Source organism: Alexandromys fortis, unplaced genomic scaffold (genome assembly GCF_014885135.2).
Source record: "Alexandromys fortis isolate MF-2015 unplaced genomic scaffold, M_Fortis_MF-2015_v1.1 scaffold_308, whole genome shotgun sequence".
Classification (NCBI taxonomy): domain Eukaryota; kingdom Metazoa; phylum Chordata; class Mammalia; order Rodentia; family Cricetidae; genus Alexandromys; species Alexandromys fortis.
Genome location: NW_026068180.1, coordinates 169,632 through 182,106, shown reverse-complemented (window position 1 = coordinate 182,106; position 12,475 = coordinate 169,632). Strand labels below are relative to the sequence as shown.

The 12,475-nt window shown below is 40.5% G+C and overlaps 1 protein-coding gene across 5 annotated transcripts in view; it reads right to left on the bottom strand.

Annotated features, from left to right (window-relative positions):
* Positions 1 to 2,030: 2,030 nt before the first annotated feature.
* Zmym5 (zinc finger MYM-type containing 5) overlaps positions 2,031 to 12,475 on the bottom strand; it is a 16,895-nt gene continuing 6,450 nt past the window's right edge. For 4 of the 5 annotated variants that reach the window (XM_050129117.1, XM_050129119.1, XM_050129118.1 and 1 more), the window contains 4 exons: positions 8,007 to 8,289; positions 5,948 to 6,110; positions 4,747 to 4,953; positions 2,031 to 3,415 (listed from right to left, as the gene is read on the bottom strand). In XM_050129117.1, the coding sequence (XP_049985074.1) occupies positions 2,678 to 3,415; positions 4,747 to 4,953; positions 5,948 to 6,110; positions 8,007 to 8,289 (1,391 nt within the window). In that variant the 3' untranslated portion in view covers positions 2,031 to 2,677. The remainder of the gene's footprint in view (positions 3,416 to 4,746; positions 4,954 to 5,947; positions 6,111 to 8,006; positions 8,290 to 12,475) is intronic. The other variant, XM_050129123.1, reaches the window with a different exon arrangement.

Genomic DNA, 12,475 nt, shown 5'->3' with positions numbered 1-12,475 from the left:
TGGGGGAAAAAAAAAACAAAACAACTCATACATTCTAAGAATTTTTTTAAAAATATTTATTTACTCATTATGTATACAGTGTTCTGTCTGCTTGTATGCCTGCAGGCCAGAAGAGGGCACCAGACCTCATTACAGATGGTTGTGAGCCACCATGTGGTTGCTGGGAATTGAACTCAGGACCTTTGGAAGAGCAGGCAATGCTCTTAACCGCTGAGCCATCTCTCCAGCCCCACATCCTAAGAATTTAATAGGTGATAAAATTACTATCAGAAATCAGAAGCAAAAGAGAAAATTATCAAATTCAGGGTGATCAGGAACCTAGATGGCCATCGAAATATTTAGATTTGCTTATTCTCCTTTGGGAAAACATCAAATGATAGATGATGCTGGAGCAGAAGGGCATGGAGAACCCTGGGGTCCAGGGTTGGGGGAGGCTTCCGGAGTAGCAGTAGAGGTTGTGGCTGTGGTCCAGGATTCCAGGATTGTGGAGGTGAAGCCGAAAACAAGGAATACAAACACATCACCAAGCCAGGCTGTCTAGTCAAGGACATGAAGTCTGTTGTGGGATATTTGTATACTGTGTGAAAATTATGTTGTTGTTGTGATTGGTGTAATAAAGAGCTGAACAGCCAATAGCTAGGCAAGAGAAAAAAGGTGGGATTTCAGGCAGAGAGGAAGTCAGAGGGATGAAAGGCATAGGGGACAAGTCAAGCATACATGGCAGGAGAAAAATAACCAAGCCCCGTCACAGAATATAGGCGAATAGAAATAGAAGAGCTAGTTTAACAGTTTCTGTGGGCTTACTACCAAAGTCCTTGGAGATCTCAAGATCTCCCTGTTCTCCCTGTCCATTAAGGAATCTTAGATTACTGACTTTTTTCCTGGGTTCATCCCTAATGGATGAGGTTCTAAAGATCATGCCGGTGAGGAAGCAGACTCAGGCTGGCCAGCAGACAAGGTCAAGGCTTTTGTCACTTTTTTTTTTTTTATAGATTGACTCTGTGTAGTGTTCTGTGTGCGTGCCTATATTCCAGATGAAGGCACCATGTAATTGCTGGGAATTGAACTCAGAACCTCTGAAAGAGAAGCAGTGCTCTTAACCACTGAGCCATCTCTCCAGCCCCTTGTCACTATGTTTTGGGAACTACAATGGTCATGCTGGTCTTGTTAAGTGCTCCAAGAAGGTAACAGCTGCCATCCAAGGGGCTATCATCTTGACCAAGGTTTCCACTGTTCCTACACAGAGAAACTACTGTGGGAACAAGATCGACAAGTCCCACACTGTTCCATGAAAGGTGACAGGTCACTGTGACTCTGCTGGTATGTTTCATCCCTGCCCCCAGAGGTACTAGCATTGTCTCTGCTCTTGTACCCAAGAAGCTTCTGATGATGGCTGGCATTGACTATCTAAAATCAGCCAATGGCTGCCACCCTGGACAACTTTGCCAACCTTTGCCATCTCTAAGACCTGCAGCTACCTGACCCCCAACGTCTGGAAAAATACTGTATTCACCAAGTCTCCTTATCAGGAATAACTGGCCATATTGTGAAAACCCATATCTGAGTCTCTGTCCCAAGCTCCAACTATGGCTACCACATAAGGATTTTCATACAAGAAAAAAATACAATGAATTAAATCTTGAAAATTTTTTTCTTAGATTCCTAATTTTTCAAATCTCATACATGGAATATACTTTCACAGGAAAAAGTATACCACTGAAATGTTAAATATACACACACACATTTTTGTTTAGTTTTTAGACAGTTTTTCTGTGTAGTCCTGGCTGTCCTAGCTTGCTATGGATACCAGACTGGCTTTGAACTCAGACATCTGCCTGCCTTTTGCCTTCGAAGTGCTGGAAATAAAGGCCTGTGCCACTACCATGCAGCTACATACACACATACACCTTTTAATGATTCTTGTATTCATACTAACATAAAAATAGCTATATTCTTTATAATTATAATTCTCATATAACAAAAGCTAAAACATTTACAGATTAAATTGAAAACGAAAAATATAAAGCCAATAAATTCAAATTACCTTTATTTAGTGTAACAAATGAACGGATTTGCACAAAGAGAAAAATTTTTTAAAAAAAAACAAGAATTTGGTTTACTAGCAAATAACTGTAGCTGCAGATTCTATTCTGTTCTTAAACTGAATATTTTCTTTTTTGGTTTTCCAAGATAGGGTTTTTTTTTTTTTCCTTTTCTGTATAGCCCTGGCTGTCCTGAAATTTGCTCTGTAGACTAGGCTGGCTTCAGAACTTACAGAGATCCACCTGTCTCTGCCTCCCGAATGCTGAGTTAAAAGGTGTGCACCCCCACTGCCTGGCCTGAACATATTTCCTTTAGCAATGTCAAAAATGCTTATTACTTATGTATCTTGTATTCTCTGGCTCTTGGCCATTAAGTGGGAGTCCTCTGAGAATAACTTTAACAAGGTGAAAGTTATAGTAACATAGTAACAAAACCCAAACTGCTTTTAATAATCACTCCAATTGCCTTTGCATCTGGACAGGAAGATTTTTACTACTCATTTGCTATTGGACATACTGGAAATGAACTCCTGTAAGAGCTCCACTTAAGAATGCCACAGTGTAATGGTACTGGCTCCTGGTACTAAACTTTTCTGGGTGGTGCAGACACTGTCATGTCTAGAGCAGACAGGACATTATGTGTACAACAGCAGTACACCATTTTCCCCATCTTCATTAAGTCTGTGGTCTCTACTTTCATCGGTTTTACTTTCCAGGTTAGATTTTAACTTTGAATACTTCACGCTGTTGTTGATGTGCATTTCACTCTCTTCGTGTTTACTAAGAATATGGGACAGATGCTGCCAATCTCTGCACCCGTTCTCATTTCTCAGTTGATTTTTCCCTTCCCCGAACAGTCTGCAATATAGGCAGAACACCGCATCTTTGGAGGCTGAATAGAGCAGCCAGGACCTGGAGGCCTTCTCACCGCTGGGAAGGATCCGTGTGTAGTACGTTTCGGAAAACTTCCTCCCCGTATTGTCCTTTGGAAAATGAAAATTTCTTATTTGAGGTGGATCATTTTTGACAAGAATATCACGCTGTTTCATATTCAAGATCCGGGGCCAGGAGCCTGGATCTGAAGATAGCACACCTGACATACCAGAGTCTGAACTCCCATCTCCCAGGTACTCTTGAACTGTATCAGGCACTGCTGTCTCAGGGGCTGAGTTCACATGTGACTCCTTCGATGTGTCTAAGCTACATTCTGCTGCAATTTCTATTACCTCTGAAATCTTCTCCTTTTTTTCTGGTATTTCTCCTACTTTTTCTGAAAGTGTACTTGATTCATATAATCGTCTTTCATTTTCTTCTCTGACAGCATTCCTTTTTCTGTTTTGTAAAAGTGATATTTTTGACTTTGTTTCCATTATCTGTAAAGAAATAGAGATTACAATTTTATTGACATTTAAAAAACTGAAATACATAAATAAGATCAGGCAATGGCTCACAGTTAGCTATCAAAGAAATAAGGTCTACCAAGATCTGGACTCAGTGTACAAAGATACATGAAGCAGAGCACTCATACTGCTAAATATAAAACCAAGCAGAACTAGGCAGAGCACACCTATCAGGACACTGCAACTGACAGACAGAAGTGGAAACATAGGGACACAGTCAAAAATGACAACTTCACGAAAGCTCTGGTGGGAATTAAACAATGTGCGTTGAACTGAGAAAGAAGTTTAGCAATTCATCTGACACTTTTGAAACATGAGCCATACAAACAAGGTATATTAAAAAAAAAAAAGTATAAAGCCGGGCATTGGTGGGCACGCCTTTAATCCCGGCACTTCGGAGGCAGAGGCAGGTAGATCCTTTCAGTTTGAGGCCAGCCTGATCTACAGAGTAAATTACAGAACAGCCAGGGCTATGTAGAGATACCCTGTTTTGAAAAACCAACCAACCAAACAACAAACAAAAAACTAAGCATAAACTGGCTAAGACAGTAAACACCTTAAATCCCAGCACTAAGGAGGCAGAGGCATGCAGATAGTGTTGCTTTTAAAGAGGGCCTGAGTTCTGTTCCCAGAACCAATGTTGTACAGCTAGCTCCTAAATGCCTCTAACTCCAGCTCCAGGGGATCTGATGCCTTCTTCTGACCTCCACGGGAACTGCCATCACATGCACACAATCTCACACAATCTCTCTCTCTCTCTCTCTCTCTCTCTCTCTCTCTCTCTCTCTCTCTCACACACACACACACACACACACACACACACACACACACACACACACACACACGTGCGCGCATACACACACAATTAGGGGCAAGGCTGGAGAGAGAACTCAGAGATTAAGAGCACTGGCAGCTCTTTCAAAGGTCCTGAGTTCAGTTCCCAGCAACCACGTGGTGGCTCACAACCATCTGTAAGGGGATCTGGTGCCCTCTTCTGGCCTGCAAGGCATACACACAGACAGAATATTATATACATAATAAATAAATATTTTTTTTTTAAATTAGGGCTAGAGAAATCCCATAAGCAGTTAAGTGCACTGGCTGGTCTTCTAGAGGATCTGGGTTTGATTCCTAGACTCACATGGTAGCTTCACATCTGTCTGTAACTACAGTTCCAGAGGAGCCAACATTCTTTTCTAGCCTCTGAGGGCATCAAGGATACATATGATGCACAGACAAACATGCACGCAAAACACCCATGTACATGAAATAGTATTACAGAAACAAATGAAACAAGGAATTACCTCTTTATATTCACTGGCACAATTCTGGCAGCAGAAGCTCTTTTGCTGACCTGAAATCAGAACCTTGTGTCCAGTATTCTTGGGAATATACTTGCCACACTGTTCACAGCAGTTCATAATTAGACCATTAGTCAATCTGTATTCATTAAAGCAATTGTTGCTACACAGTTTATGTGTTACACTGTTAATACTGATTTCATGACGAACCTAAAAGAAAACAAAATTTCTTAAGACAGTATTTTACAATTTATTGCCCCATAGTATTTGAATCTCCTTAAAATATTTGGGAGATGGATGAAAGGAATCATCATCCATGTGTAGAATGTGTCTGTGCATTTAGCAGTAAGGTGGTTCTAAAGCTGTAACTAAAATACATTTATGTCTTTCATTTGAATGGCCCCCAGTTACTCAACATCAGATTTAGCTATTGAGGATAATATAAAACAAAGGACTGCCTGAATAATATCTGATTCCTCTGCTTGAACCACACATTCTTAGGATCTGTTGCTTTCTTCATTGTCCTTAAATTACTGAATTACAACTAATTCCACAGAAACAGACACGTACTTTCTACACTATGAAAATGGTGTATATCTATCTCTATGCATAAATATTTTTTTTTTTAAACTTTATTGTTGGAAGTGCAAACTGGTGCTGGAAGTGTAAACTGGCACAGCCATCCCTGGATCACATACAGCATTGAAAGACCTGAACAAATCCAGACTCTCCCAGCAGGAAGAGAAAAATCAAAAATCCAGGACTAGCCTGTGAGGGCACCAGACCTCATTCCAGATGGTTGTGAGCCACCATGTGGTTGCCGGGAATTGAACTCAGGACCTTTGGAAGAGCAGACAATGCTCTTAACCACTGAGCCATCTCTCCAGCCCGCATAAATTTCTTTTGAGGGGAGACAGGTTTCACTATTATATAGCCTTGGCTCTCCAGGAACTCACTATATGTAGAGCAGTTTGGGCTCAAATTCAGAGATCTCCCTGTTCCTGTTTCTCAGATGATGGGATTAAAGGTGTGCACCACTACTCAGTGGTAAATCTTTTTAATACAGAATTCTGACATCTTAGTAGTTTTTCCAACCTAAGAATCTAGAATCTAGACATTATGTAGATGACATAGCTTACAGCGGGTACTTATAACTCAGCACTACGCCTATGAGCCTAAATAGTAGTTGTATAAAGAATCAGACCTCTCCTAATTTATTACACATGATACATCTTGACTTCGTAAAAACTTCTTTTCTGAGATCCTGGTAGTATTCACAGGGAGACAGAGATGCAGTATAAAATTCTGTTGAGGACTTGCTTGACTCCACTGGAGGAATAACGGTTGCTGTCTTCATAGGAGAATCTCTGTAACACAAGGCAAAACAAATGTCTTAAGATCACCACGATTTAAAATCCACTCTCAACTTTACTTCCACTATTCCCTACATAATACAGAAGAAAACTCAAGTGTAAACTCTCCAGAAATGCACTGAAGGCCAGGCAGTGTCGGCAAACGCCTTTAATCCCAGCTCCTGAGAGGCAGAAGCAGGCAGAGGGGAGTTTGAGGGCAGTCTTGTCTCAGAGCAAGTTCCAGGAAAGCTAGGGCTACATAAGGAAACCCTATCTCAAAACAACAAAAGCACTAAAATTCTTAGCATTCTAGAAAGATTTAAAAATGATGTTCATTGGGGCTAGCTAGAGATAGCGTAGTGTTTTAAGGGCATTGGCTGTACTGGGTGGTGGTAGCGTACACCTTTTATTCCAGCACTTGAGGCAAGTCAGGCGGATCTCTTTGAGTTGGAGGCCAGTTTGGTCTACAGAGTGGCTTCCAAGACAGCCAGAGATACATGAAGAAACCATCTTGAAACCCCAACTCCTCCCCCAAAAAGGGTACTGGTTACTCTCGCAGATGACCTAGGTTTGGTTCCTGGCACCCACATGGTGGCTCCATAACTCCAATTCCAGTGAACCTAACATCCTCTTTGGGCCTCTGAGGAAACCAGACATGCACAGAGTATACTTAAGACACAAGCAAAACACTCATACACATAAATAAATTCTTAAAAAAAAAAAAAAAGCTAAAACAGGCACACAAACCAAACCACTGGTAAGAAAAAGCAAACCCAATGGTGCTAAGCAGACGGCTCTTGGGTGCATGTGCTGCTGTAGAGAGAACTTAAGCCTCCACGGGGGAGTTCAGTATCAGCTGTTAACCCTAGCTACTGGGCGATGCAACATCTCTGAATTTTGGGGCATTTTAACTACACACACACTTAAATTTTTTTATTTTCATTTTATATGTATCGTTATTTTGCCTGCATGTATATTTATCACATGGATGCAATGCCCATTGGGGCCAAAAGAGGGTGCTGGATTTCCTGGGACTGGAGTTAACTATAGTTAACCTGGAAGCTCGAAAAATCAGAGCAGCCAGTACTCTAAAGCACTGAGCCATCTCTACAACCCCATAAAAATAAATTTGAAGCTGGCGGTGGTAGTCTAAGCCTTTAATCCCGCACCTTGAGGAAAAGAGGCAGGTGGATCTCTGTGAGTTCACTATGTGAGACCAGCCTGGTTTACAGAGCAAGTTCCAGGACAGGCTCCAAAGCTACAGAGAAACCATGTCTCAAACAAACAAAATTATATATATATAAAATTATATATAATTATTATATATTATATAAAAAATAAAAAATAAATATTAAAAAATAAAAAAATAAGCCGGGCGGTGGTCATACACCTTTAATCATAGAGAGGCAGGCAAATCTCTGTGAATTCAAGGTCAGCCTGGTCTACAGAGTGGTTTCCAGGACAGGCACAAAAGCTACAGAGAAAAACCCTGTCTTAAAAAAAAAAAAAAAACCTAAAAAAATTAAAAAAGGGGGGGGGTCGCAAAAGTAGCACCTAAGAGAAGGGAACTAAGTACCCCAATTTTTAAAAACCTGAAAATGGGTGGGGGTGGGGGACTTGGGACTGGAGAGATGGCTCAGTGGTTAACAGTGCTGGCTGCTCTTCGAGAGGTCCTAAGTTCAATTTCCAGCAACCACATGGTGGCTCACAACATCTACAGTGGCATCTGATGCTTTCTTCTGGTATAAAGATGTACGGGCAGATAGAACACTCTCATATATGTAAATAAGTCTTTAAGAAAATAAAAAACAACTTGAAAACATCTCTGCAACATCTACAAGTCTAGCTTACAGTGTATGCAGAGTATTTGTTTATATTATCCCACATGGAGAAACACTGAGGTCTGCTTACTTTTTACATGCTACATTCCGTGTCTTTCGAGTCCGTTTGTGAGAGAAAGAAGAAAGGCAGGTGGTTGAACAAAAGAGGTGAGCTAATCCTTTTCGTTGATAAGCTGTCTGCCCCTTCTGTAGAGGATTTTTGCAGTTTGCACAAGTGATTTTAACAGGTTTAGTAAGATGCTGGTTTGAGGGCTGGAAATTCTGTTTAGGAAGTGAGGCCACTGGTGATAAAGAATCCATTCCTTGTTGTTTCTGGTTACGAGGAAATGATGCTGACTGCGAGATCCAAGAATCTTAAAAACAAAATGTGTAAGAATAAGTCATAGAATAAATAAAAATATACATTAGGACACATTTGAATTTAAGGCTTTAGGAGACTCAGAAGCATGTGGTTAAGGTAAAATAACTGTGACAATCAATCCAGCATTCCTCCTACTGTTCAAATGGGTATGAAATGTTTCCCGTGGGTTCACCTGCTTCCACAATTTCCATCTGGTGGATACAGGGCCTACCTGGTAGAGACAGGGCCTAGGGGAAGGGCTTAAGGTTACAGCACTATAGCCTGGTTCAAGCTCCTGCTTTCTGCTGTACCATAAGCAGCAAGTGTTATCCTATATGGTGGTGTAACCTATAATCATAGTGTGATGGAAATATAACAGAAGGAAGACCACAAGATTAAGGCTAGCCTTGGCAAGACTATCTCCAAAAGCAAGTGTTACAAGCAGCTGCCACTGGCTCCTCCAGCTTTGGAGCTACTTGTCAACTTTCCCAGCTGCGATGGACTGTATTACTTCAAAGCATGAGCCAAAATATGTCCCTCCTACTTCAAGCTGTTTTCCAGGTACTTAAACACAGTTATTTTTAAAAGGTAACTAATATAGATAGCTCAGAGGTTAAGAGCACTGGCTGCTCTTCCAGAGGTCCTGAGTTCAATTCCCAGCAATAACATGGTGGCTCACAACCATATGAATTGAGATCTGGTGCCCTCTACTGGTGTGGAAGCATACATGCAGGCAAAACACTATCTATAATAAATAAATTTTCAAAAAAACAAAAACATAAAAAAAATAAACAACTTCTTTGCCGGGCAGTGGTGACATATGCCCTTTAATCCCAGCAGAGGCAGGTGGATCTCTGTAAGTTCGAGGCCAGCCTGATCTACAAAACAAGTTCTAGGTCAGGCTCCAAAGCTACAGAGATACCGTTTTGAAAAACAAAGAAACAAACAAACAAACAAAAAATCTTTTAAAAGTACCAAATACAAATTTGAATTATCAGGAATATTTTCTTTTATCAGTAAAAAAAAAAATGTTTCCTAAGATTATGCAATGTGACAAACCACCAGCTATTGTGGCAGCCCACAGACGGAGAATCTGTTTCCTGAATTTACTAGATTATATAAGTACGTTAAGCTTTGTGGGTTTGTTTGCTATTTCTCTATGGTGCTGTGATGTACACACTAGGTAAAATTCCCAGTCCTCTGGCTAGCTTTTCTGTTAATTCCCGAGTGTTGTAAGGAATAAATGGAATACATATCAACTGTAGAGTAAACAGAAGTTACACTGGAATCACTTCCTCTGCTTACTTAAACAGCCAACCAGATTTAAGCAGCAACAGGAAAAAAAAACCAGCAATTTTTACAAGATTTGTCATTGCTAAGACTATGGGGGAAATAAATCCTCAACTCCCAAAATAGTTGTGTTTTGTGGACTTACTGATACTTAAGGGAGGCACATTTTTACATAATTAGGAAACAAGGATATCATTTTTTAAAAAATTTATTTAACTTTTATTTTATGTGCATAGGTGTGAAGGTGTCAGATTCCAGGGAACTGGAGTTTCAGGCAGTTATGAGCTGTCATGTGGGTGCTGGGAATGGAACCCAGGTCCTCTGAAGAACAGCAGCGCTCTTAACCGCTAAGCCATTTCTCCAGGACTAAGATACCATTATTATATTGCCTAAGATGGCAATTTATCTGATAAAAAAAAATCACTTTAAGTTTGGCACATACATAGTGTGTACAATTTTACAAGGCAAATATTTAAATTCCTAAGTAAGAACTTCTGGCTGGGTACAGTGTTGCAGAGGCCAACATGACTGGCTGAGCTCTAGAAAGGCTTCAGTTCTGTATATCCTGCCTTTAAATAAATCAGTTAATTTACCAACTGGGAGGGGGGAGAGGGAAGTATTAGTGTTTCTATTCTACTTAAAGTCTTAGTCAAAATTTCTTATGCCACATGTTTGGGATGTATTTTAAGACCAGAAGAAGCTGTCTTAAGTCACTGTTCTATTGCTGTGAAGAGACATTATGACCAAGAGAGGTCTTTGGCCTCGAACTCCCAGAGATCCTCCTGCCTCTGCCTCCCAAGTGCTGGGATTAAATGTGTGCGCCACCACCGCCAGGTTCCAAGACAAGTTTAATAAAAGAAAGCATTTAATTAGGTGCTTGCTTACAGTTTCAGAGGGTTAAGCCCATGATTATTAAGGCTGGAAGCAGACAGGCATGGTGCTACTGGACCTTTATGAGTTTGAGGCTCTCCTATTCTATACAGTGAGTTTCCGGACAGCTAGGAGCTATAGTGAGACCCTGTCTCAAAAACACAAACCAAACCACAACACACACACACACACACACACACACACACACACACACACACACACGGGAAATTAAGACCTAGAGGTTAGACAGTTCATCTAAAGTTTAGCAAGTAGTAGAACTACTGTAAAATCTGTGGCCATTTCTTCCACTGACTGAATTCAGTTAATCTGACTACATAGTTTGCTCTAGCGATTGCAAGATTCCATTTCCCACGTGCTAGGATTTTAGGGAGGCTGCCACACCCACTCAGTTTTTTTTATTTCTCTCTCTCTTTTTTTTTTTTCCGTTATTACGGACAAGGGTGCTGTCTGGTCTGCCCACTCAGTTTTTATGTGGAATATAGGCATTTGAACTCTGGTCTCCACGTTTAGGCAACAAGCATTTTATTAATCTTTTTTTTTTTGTTTTCTTTTTGGTTTTTTTGAGTGTTTCTCTGTTTAACAACCCTGCTGTCCTGGAACTCACTTTGTAGACCAAACTAGTTTCGAACTCACTGAGATCTACCTGCCTCTGCCTCCCAAATACTGGGATTAAAGGCATGCGCCACTACCGCTCCTTAGGCAGCAAGCATTTTACCTATGAGCTATCTCCCCAGCTGGATATTTTATTAGTTCTTATCTTATTCCTAATTAAGTTTCAGGAGAAACAGTAATTACCTAGTTACTAAAAGTACAATGCCTTTGAATCATTATCATGGGGGGAGGGAATGGGGGAGGAGGGAGGAGAAACTGTGATTGGGGTGTAAAATAAATAAATAAATGAAATCATTAACTAGCTAGAAATGTTTATAAAGCCAGACAAAAACAACAAAAGGATGACAAAATAAAATCTATAGATTTCTTTCGGAGGCAACAGAATCCCACCGTGTGGCCCTGGTTGGCCTCAAACTTGCTATATAGACCAGGTTGATCTTAAACGCAGAGATGCACCTGCTTCTACCTCCCCACTGCTGGAATGAAGACCTGTGACGCTGCACCTGGACCTTTTCACCAGTTTCTTTAGATAAAGCTGCATGTGATGACAACAGCTACCCATGAAGTGGGTGCTACGGTTACAGGTATGCACCAGAAACCTAACTTGAGTTGTTAGGTCCTTAAAAGTCAACACCCTAAAAAAAGCACTAAATATCAAACTGCATATTCGTCCCCTTCTCAGCCACATAACTTTAGAAAAGCCCTACGAGTCACTGATTCAGCCCTTAAAAACAGTTAAGACATACATTACTTTAGATTTTACAAAAATTACCCTCTCCAAATTGCAGACACAAAAGACTTCAGAAGTATATTAAGTAACATTATCTTCATATGAAAGCCAATAAATTATTTTATATAGACTATAACAGATATGAGTTCTAAAAAGAACAGCGATGGAGCTGAGATGTCATAACTAGATGTGCAAGCATGGAGACCTGAGCTTGATCTCCAGTACCCATGTGAAACAGAATAAATCAAGTGGGAAACAGAATAAAACACACAAAAGGCAGGCCAATGAGATGGCTTAGTGGGTAAGGTAAAGTCACTTACAGCCAAGCCTGACAACTCGACTTGCATACTCAGATCTCATACAGTAGGAGAAAACTGATCACTGCAAGCTGCCCTCCTGACCACTACATGAGCTGTAGCAAACACACAAACGCAAACACAGACACACAAACACACATTATAATCTAAAATTTTCTTTTTAAATTAAACCAATAAGCCGGGCAGTGGCGGCGTATGCCTTTAATCCCAGCACTTGGGAAGCAGAGGTAGGCAGATTTCTTTGAGTTCTAGGCCAGCCTGGTCTACAAGAGCTAGTTCTAGGACAGGCTCCAAAGCTACAGAGAAACCCTGTCTTGGGGGAAAAAAAAAAAAAATATATATATATATATATATATATA